General features: G+C 45.1%; 1 protein-coding gene across 1 annotated transcript in view; it reads right to left on the bottom strand.

The window, feature by feature from the left end:
• Positions 1-8,990, bottom strand: part of LOC134443296 (uncharacterized) — a 13,872-nt gene extending 4,882 nt beyond the window's left edge. The window contains exons 1-10 of the mRNA XM_063193159.1: positions 8,970-8,990; positions 8,678-8,847; positions 8,222-8,498; positions 7,924-8,098; positions 7,755-7,831; positions 7,473-7,653; positions 6,715-6,963; positions 6,399-6,570; positions 6,159-6,307; positions 5,751-5,971 (exon numbers count right to left, since the gene is read on the bottom strand). Coding sequence (XP_063049229.1) covers positions 5,751-5,971; positions 6,159-6,307; positions 6,399-6,570; positions 6,715-6,963; positions 7,473-7,653; positions 7,755-7,831; positions 7,924-8,098; positions 8,222-8,498; positions 8,678-8,847; positions 8,970-8,990 — 1,692 coding nt within the window. The remainder of the gene's footprint in view (positions 1-5,750; positions 5,972-6,158; positions 6,308-6,398; positions 6,571-6,714; positions 6,964-7,472; positions 7,654-7,754; positions 7,832-7,923; positions 8,099-8,221; positions 8,499-8,677; positions 8,848-8,969) is intronic.
• Between the last annotated feature and the right edge of the window lie 293 nt (positions 8,991-9,283).

The following is a 9,283-nucleotide window of genomic DNA, read 5'->3' as shown; positions in this document are numbered from 1 at the left end:
TATTTCCCTCATTATGTGTTAATGTCTTTTTGTTGACTTCCTGGCTGAAGAGACACTTGAGGCTTTTCCACTGCCCGTTGTCTACCTGGTACAGCTCGACACAGCACGACTTAGCTGCCGTTTGTCATTTGGCGCTCCATAGCGGTCCATTTTCATTTGGCAAATACAGCACGGCACAGCTCGAAAACCAGCCCTCGTTTTTTCGGCTGTCTGAGCAGGTATGTCGCTGCCCTCTACCTAGAATACATTGCATCAGCTCGCCCTTACCGGTGAATCACAGCAAAACACAATCATGGCAGCAACCAGATCAACTCCCTTGGAATGTTCTTTAGTTTGACACTTTATTACTTTGATATTAAAAGTTGATGAAGTTACTCATGGGTTACTTCAATAGAGCAGATATCTTTCAGGCTTACGTTAAGTCAACTAGCCTATGTAAAGTAATGTTACATAAAAACGTAACTCCAACCATACTACTGGTAACACGAACTGCAATGGAAACAACACCCGTCAGCTCGATGTGACACACCACGGAACATCCGGGTTGTATGTGGAAAAAAGCTCAGTAGGAAATTCTTAATCCTGGCTAAATGAAGCTTAAATAAAATTTGCATATACTGTGTCTATGAATGTAATATAAGCTGTCCATCAAGCTCCTAGGAAACTGTCTCATGAAGAGCGCGGGAATTTCCCAACTGGCCGAGCAAAGGACTTTGCAGCATTAACAGAGAAAAAAAAAGCTGTTCACTCTGTAATGGCTTGATGGTGTGTGTGTGTGTGTGTGTGTGTGTGTGTGTGTGTGTGTGTGTGTGTGTGTGTGTGTGTGTGTGTGTGTGTGTGTGTGTGTGTGTGTGTACGGGTGTATGTGTGCGTGTGTGTGTGTGCTCTCTGTAATGGCTTGATGGTGTGTGTGTGTGTGTGTGTGTCTGTGTGTGTGCGTGTGTGTGTGGACAAGTGCTTGTGTGTGTATGCACTCGCGCACTGGCGTGTGTGTTTATGTGTGCGTGTGCGAATGCGCGTGCGAGTTTGTGTGTGTGTGTCTCTCTCTCTGCGTGTGTGTGTGTGTGCGTGTGTGCGTGTGTGTGTGTGTGTGTGTGTGTGTGTGTGTGTGTGTGCGCGTGTGTGTGTGCTCTCTCTGTAATGGCTTGTTGTGCCTGAGGCCTGTTTAGCCAGTCTCCTCATGCGGCAAGTGTGCACATGTCAACACGGCAAGCAAACACTACACCTGTTGATTCAATAATGAAAAATCCCCTGCACCTCTCCTCTCCTCAATCCTCTCCTCTCCTCAATCCTCTCCTCACCTCTCCTCTCTCCTCACCTCTCCTCTCCTCAATCCTCTCCTCTCTCCTCACCTCTCCTCTATCCTCTCCTCTTCTCTCCTCTCCTCACCTCTCGTCTCCTCAATCCTCTCTCCTCTCCTCTCCTCTTGTCTCATCTCCTCTCCTCTCCACTCCTCTTGCCTCATCACCTCTCCTTACCTCTCCTCTCCTCTCGTCCCCTCTCCTCACCTCTCCTGCCAAGCTGAAAGGTAGAAAACAAATGAGCACAAATAAAATGTAGCTTGGCCGACGTGAAAAGCTACATACCTTCATTCATCACATATGCTCAAACACACACACACACACACACACACACACACACACACACACACACACACACACACACACACACACACACACACACACACACACACACACACACACACACACACACACACACACACACACACACACACACACACACACTCACACACACACACACTCACAATAACCGGCATGTTTGGAACATGCAGCTCCATCAGAGAGCTGACTTATTGAATCAGTGTCATGATTGAATTAATTAAACTGAACCAAGCTAGGTATGTGCGTGTGTGTGTGTGTGTGTGTGTGTGTGTGTGTGTGAGGTGTGTAGTGTGAGTGGATAAAGACAAATCATCTAGGCTGTTAGGACTGCCTTGTTAGAGCAGTTTCTCCAAGCACACAAAAACACACACACACACACACACACACACACACACACACACACACACACACACACACACATGCACATCACGCCCCCATGTCTCCAGCGTCTCGCTTCAGGCTACAGTGTATGCTTGGCTCTACTTCTCTCTCTCTCTCTCGCTCTCTCTCTGTCATATACTTTATCATTGCTGTATTGGTATTTTGATTATACACACACACACAAACGCACTCACAAACAAACCGATAGAGGGACATACATATACACTCACACACAGACACAGACACAGACACAGACACACACACACACACACACACACACACACACACACACACACACACACATAGGACTGGGTACCGAAATTCGGTTCCTTAATGGAACCGAATGAAAGGCTAAGGTTCTACTTGGCATCGAAACGTGCCTTGGCTGTCGGTTCCACGTTTCGGTTCCTAGATGTCCATCACGTCAGTTATCATTTCGCATTTATAACCCCAGAACGTTAGCGCAGTCAGAACGGCAGTCGCTTCTGGCAAAAAATCTGGCAACATTAATTGTGATCACATTCTGGCTTGCAGAGACTGCTGGCAGGCTACAACCCCCTTTTAAAGACGTGGTCAAATCATCTCTACTAACGCTGTTACGAGAGAAACTACCATCAGCTCATCTTTAATTTGTGTAGGCTTACAGAGAAGAGTAGCCTATTTCTAGCGTTTGTAGACGGCAAAGAATTCAAACTTTGTCTTCGACACAGCCACTGCGAGCCAAGAAACAGCAAGAGGTGTGCAAACGAAGCATTCCATCATTCTCACGCAGATGGTTACATCGGCGTATGAGGAAAGTAAAAGTCGGCAACACTGTTCGCTCCACCATGAATCATCAAACAGTGTTGGGGACCTTTTCCCTTTGGTGGTGGGTACGCGCATTTTTGGATTACACCGTGAATCATTGCAAAGTTTAAACTTCATGTCAATAAAACGGAATCTCATATCAAGCATCAGTTAAGCTTTTGGCCGCGAGAGACTTTCTTTATGGTAGGCATACATTTGCGCCACGGAACGCAGTAACGTGGATTATTGAAACTGAATATTTGATTTCTCCTATGTGGATATTTTTATCCGTTTGGTAGCCTATTACGGACCGACCATGCAAAGAACTCGAAACAGAGCGCGCCCAGTGCTTCACTGCGTGCGTAACTATAGTCAAGTCGCCTCCGCACGTCCCCCAATTCCGCCCGCCTACTTATAAGTGATGATAGTTAATTATGTATCCACTTTTTAAAGGTGACATATTAAACCCCTTCATTTATCAGTTAGAATTGGTCTATGGGTTACACAGAACATGTTCATGAAGTTATTTGCACCAAATCATCCAAACATAGAAGTTTAACCCACTCCCTTTCGTGTCAGTGCCAGTCACTTCTACATTGCGCCATTCTGCTCGGGCCCTAAGTAAACTGGTCTAGACACGCCCCGTCCGTGGCTGCAGCAGGACGGACATCTACCTGCTACGACCAACTCAAATCGCTATGGCTGTCAACGGACCTTGTTTATCTGACCCGGCCGGCCCATATCGACCCAGATGCCGAACAAGAAGAGGAACCGCCTCGACCACCAAGTGTACAAACGCAGTTTCTGAATGGTTGGTTAACCTTGTAATCTAGACTAAATATTACAACTGAAGAAAATACTTTGTTACCGCATCTTCTCTGATGTCTTCACAAGGCAGGCTAGCCAGTTAGCCTACAGTCTTTAGCAAAGTAAAATCACCGTTTATGGTCCTGTATTTAATTGTCATTGACCATTACGGTGATTATGAAACAATATGATGATTACATAGCTTTGTTTTTGAAGTGTATACAGTGACTTTCGTGGCTGGGGCGAGGTGTTTTGCGTTGTCATAATGTCATTGTGATGGAACCCCCGAAAGAAAAATAGAAAGCATGGTAAAGCAATTTTAGAAACCATGCTACTCTGACAATACAGAAGCTTTTAGCTTTCTGCAGAACGTCGTTAAGGAGATAGAATATAAAACGCTAGAGGAAACAAGTTCATTTGTTTTTATTTCTCCCTTGCATAGGCGGACACTACGGAGCTATGTCAGCTGCAGATGACAGCTAACTGCTTGGAAGTCCCATGGTATAGTGCTGTTTATTTCTCTACATTTAGGGCTACCACAGGCTATGTCTATTTATTACACGTTGGCAGAGGTGTTCAAAGTAAAAGTAGAGGTAAACAACTGCTAGTGCCTTCACTCTGGTCTACAGTAATCTACAGAGTGGTGTGCCTAAATCTGCACTGGCTGGATCACATTAGGGTTGTCCATTTTTTTCGCGGTTAGGTCTGACCTACCCATTCCCCCGAGGTACAATGGAATAACTGCTCCATGCAAAATACTTGTATTTTGCTAATGTAGTTGGCCACCGTGGCCTTTGGTGCACAGCATGCTTTGCCTAGAACACTCAAGGTGTACATTATCATACCTACTTACAGGTCAAAGAGAATGGAGCAGGAGCAGTTGGAACACGCACATCCAGGGTATTATCCAGTGTGCCAGCCCAGTAATCACAGAGCTGATCATGCACTGCTACAGCTGCAGAGGTACAGTATGTTCACTTCTTGCTTCCGTTTTTGTATTTACTCTGGCAAATGTATGGTAACTACATACATCAGCAAAGACCGTACACCAATGTGGAAGAATGCCTCATGATTGGCATCTTGTTATGCATGGCTACTATCTACAAATACAAACTGACCCAACACATGTATTGTAGAGTAGAGTGACTTTAGTGAATCAAGGTGTCAAGTAGGTTACATAAATAAAAACATGCGATGTCAAGACACATGTGACACAGGTAATAGGTGGGGGAGGGAAATGAAGAAAAATAAAAAAGGCAATTGTGCAAAAACTTATTCTGTGAGGTAGACAAGGAATTAGCATAACCAAGAATGACTGTTGACATTATGATGTTGTTTATGATACAGTATTTTTATGTGGGTTGGAGAATTGTGACATTAGTTTTCAATAAAGAACATAAATCCTGGTAAGGTGCATGAAGACATTCTGCAAAAAGTAAAGTGATCATAAAGCAGTGCAGAGAAAGAAAAAAAAAAAACACACACACACACACACACACACAGTAGATTCCCTGTACTGGGACATCTCAGGCATCTCTGTGTCACAGTCCAGTTAAAAGTATAAGTGTAATGCACAGTTCACACACACACACACACACACACACACTTCCATGTACAGGGCCAGCTCAGGCATCTCAGTCTTTTTGTGATAAGCAGAGTGGACTGGAGGACACAGTGCCTTGGGCAGTCCAGTCCCCCATGATGATGTCCTTTTAGTGTTATTCTATGTGTTGTTTAACAGAGTGCACAAATGAGTTATGCATTTATCATCCGTTACAGATTTCTGTAAGGGATTCCTGGGATGGAGGATAAGGGTTATCCTGTCGTGTGTGGTCCTGTGTGTCCTTCTGGAGTTTCTGCCTCCGCCTCCACCTGCACCCTCCGCCTGCGCCTCCGCCTGCACCTGCGCATCCGCCTGCGCCCTCCGCCTGCACCCTCTACCTCCGCCGGCACCTGCACCTCCTCCGCCTCCTGCGCCTCCTCCTCGGCCTGCACCTCCTCCTCCTCCACCTGCGCCTCCTCCTCGGCCTGCACCTCCTCCTCCTCCACCTGCGCCTCCTCCTCCACCTGCGCCTCCTCCTCGGCCTGCGCCTCCTCCTCCTCCTCCTCCACCTGCGCCTCCTCCTCGGCCTGCGCCTCCTCCTCGGCCTGCACCTCCTCCTCCGCCTGCACCGGCGCCTGCACCTGTGCCTCCGCCTGCGCTTGCCCTGGGTTGAAGAGGGAGACGTAGTTGGCGATCACCGCCTTCTTCTCAGGGTGATCATAGTCTGCAGACAGGTCTGGGGGAATGTTTATTTTCGTGATTGCCTCCCTGTATGGTTCCGAGTTATCGAAGACAGGACCCATGATGAGGCTGATCAAGTCTTCAACATATCCTACAACAAATGTCAATTTAAACAGTTCTGAGATTATGCAAATTGTGTCATGTCAGGCGTTCCATGTCCTATTTCGATTTTATTTTCATGATTATTGTGCCACACCATGCTAAGTGTACATTTTGTATGTAAATATGCAATTCAGATTACATCTGTTATATATTGTAAATAAAGTAGTACAACTTACCAAATGTTGGGTCAGTTTTTATGGGCTTCACTCTGGCCTCTCCCTTCAAGGCCTTGGGGTAATGCATCCTGTAGAGGGGCTCCCCAGAGGATGCGGTGGCCTGGTCTCGTTCAGCGTTCTCGTTGTAGTGGAAGGCTGCCAGGTACAGCCTTGTAAAAGAAAGAGACAATCAAGCATGCAAATGGTGGTATTTACACAGTACGAATAGTCATTAATCTATGCAGTGAAAATTTCCTTTACCTGCAAAGCATCCCAAGGAATGGGAACACAACACTCTTTGGGGCAAACTGTAGGATGACGCTGTGGAAGGACTCCAAAGCAGAAGTCTGGTGGTGCGGACTAAGCTTTGCAATGTCGTTGAGGAGTCTCGTCTTTGACGCCATCTTGTCCAGCTCATAGAACGCTTGAGTGCCTACACAGACAAACAATGATTTACAAAGCAGAGAACAACATATGACAGTTGCAATAGTCAAAATATACAGAAACCATACAATTTAACCAGTACTTCATTGCCAGCCATGTTTGTAGTGTTTGTTCCTGTATGTGACAAGCATACCTGCTCTCAGCCACTTGGACTTGTCAGTAGTGTCACGAACAGCATGTAGACAGGCAGGGAAAAGGGGGTCGTCGTGTGTGTGGACATCACAAACATGATTGAGGAGGGAGGTCCATTTAGCCCGTCTCTCCGGTCCTGTTGTGGATGTTGCTGCAGTCCAGTAGGTGTGGTTCCTAACGGCTGGTATCCACTTTTTAAGTGACTGGCAACCCTTTTTTTTGCTTATGCTGTCCAGCTTCTTAGAAATTCCTGATATTTGAAGAAGAAGGAAAAAAAGAGCAAATATCCAAGCTGACATTGTAAATATGACCACAAAACACCCTGCTAAATTCAAGACAATGACAGACATTCTATTTGACACAAAATCTAAATGCAAATTGTGTATTTTACAACTCTTGGTCTCTATGCAGTCAACCACTAATTCGCTCCCATGTTCTGATCTCCTATGAACCTGTGACAGTTCAAATTCAAATGTGTAGAGCACACATTGAAGAGGTTAAACAGGCATACATGTCATCATAGAAAGCAGGCAAGTATGAGGTAGGTAATTAAACAAGTTAAACTGTAATCCTGCCATCAATAATAATCATAGCTTTTAGTTGTTTTTTTTCTCTCAGGTAATCAATAAAACTCTGATGCAATGTTGCATCAAAATCAAATAAGTACAAATTGAAAAAAATTAAAAAACCCAATATGACTCTGGGAATGAGCTACAATTACTGGGAATCATAGGTAAATTTAAACTCTATAACATGTACCTTTCACCACGTGCCAAACATCATAGTACTGGGTGATGCCAGATTCCCTCAAGAACTTCTGTATCTGCGGGTGTCTGTCTGTCACTATGCAGTCCAGTGTCACATTCTGCTTTTCCAACAACTCAAGGCTTCTCTTCAGGCCCGCCAGCTCCATATGGTAGCTTCCTCCTACCTCGTTGCTCTACAAAACAATCACATATGCATAAGTAAAAAGGACCAACATGAGATATGACAAGTGATGTAAATGGCACAACTAAAGAGTGTAAAAAAATTCCCAATCACCTGAACCAACTGGACATCGATCACAGTGTTTGTGTTCAGATCCATCAGTGAGTAGCTACCAAATTTCGCAGAGTGGCCTATAAAACATTGAATTACAAAACAAAAATGTAAAAGTAGTCATCAGATGGCAGGTTATCATAATCCAACTACAGTGCATTTATTCACATACCTGGAGAATCTGCACGCATATCACCACCGACTATGGCCCTTCCCTCCCTGAGGCGCAGCATCATGGCATCCTGGGTTTCCTTCCACTTCGTCACAATGGCCGGTTCGATATAAGAACGTGCATGTCGACGAAAGGTGTCATATTCAAACATTTGCAGGTGCAAAGCCCGGAAGACCTGAAGGTAGACAGAAATTACAAAAATGGACATTGAAAACATTTCCCAAACTTTATCTGAAGCATGGCAATACATGTATAATTGTGTTGTGCTTTATTTCAGCAATTGTAACCACGTACCCACCCTTTTAATCTTAAAATATGAAGCTCCACTTAGATAGATAGCCGCAGAGAGCTGAATGTTGCCGGCTGGTGTGCTCTTGAGGAGTGGCTGGCTGTTCCAAGTCCGCTGGTACTCACAATTGTTGCACTGCTGCGCCACAGAAATGAATGTCCCCAGCCGTCTGGTTTGAATAGTGCATGGATGCTTGCAGTCAGGGCATACCTCAAAAAGCTCCATAATGCAGGTCTCATAAACAATGAACTTGTTAACTTTAGGGATTGGAGTGGAAGCCAATTCTCTGTAAATAAATGCAAGACATGATATAAGACAAAGTGTAGACACAAAAACATGCACACGGAAAAATACATGTTATCAATAACAATAATAATCCTTGTGAAATGTAAACAATAATTTCAGTTGATTAAACAGCACTTTTTTAGAGAAATGATTGACCAACATAAACATAATAATACTCACGAAATGTCTGACGACGCAGTCACATCTAGGACAGACTTTAGTGGATCATAAGTGCTATCCAGGTCTTCAGGCGCAGCTGGTGAAGAGCTGCCCTCCAGAGCAGGCTCATCCTCCTCTTCTAGCTCCTGCTGGCGAGGGGTCTTCACAGGGGTTGAGCTGAAGGGGAGTGGCTGCTCAGTGAGGGGTTTTGCAGATGGACCAGAGCCTGAACAGCAGCACAGAGAAGCCTGCACCTCTATAACAGAAATATTTTGTTAGATACAGACAAATGACGATGAATCTACGACAATACTAGTCTGGCGGCAAACGCCATACTCAATCACAAGTGTGATCGAGTCTGGGGACCAACTGTACATTATCTCGTAGGGAGGTGTGGTTTCCGTAGCCGTTGATTGGACGGCACGAGTGTCCATCACTCGCCAGAGAGAACCCATGCTGCCTTGCGCGCGATGACGTGTGTATATCGCGACGAGGAAATTATCTGCAAGAAGCCGCAGAAATTGAAGAAGCTAAAACAGTCTAGAAATCAACAATGGCGCCAGACGATTTTTGCCGTTTGTGCAAGACAAATGAGAAGGACCACCATCTACATATGGACATTCAACT

The sequence above is a fragment of the Engraulis encrasicolus genome, chromosome 2, assembly GCF_034702125.1.
Source record: "Engraulis encrasicolus isolate BLACKSEA-1 chromosome 2, IST_EnEncr_1.0, whole genome shotgun sequence".
Lineage (NCBI taxonomy): Eukaryota > Metazoa > Chordata > Actinopteri > Clupeiformes > Engraulidae > Engraulis > Engraulis encrasicolus.
This window is presented reverse-complemented; position numbering and strand designations above follow the sequence as displayed.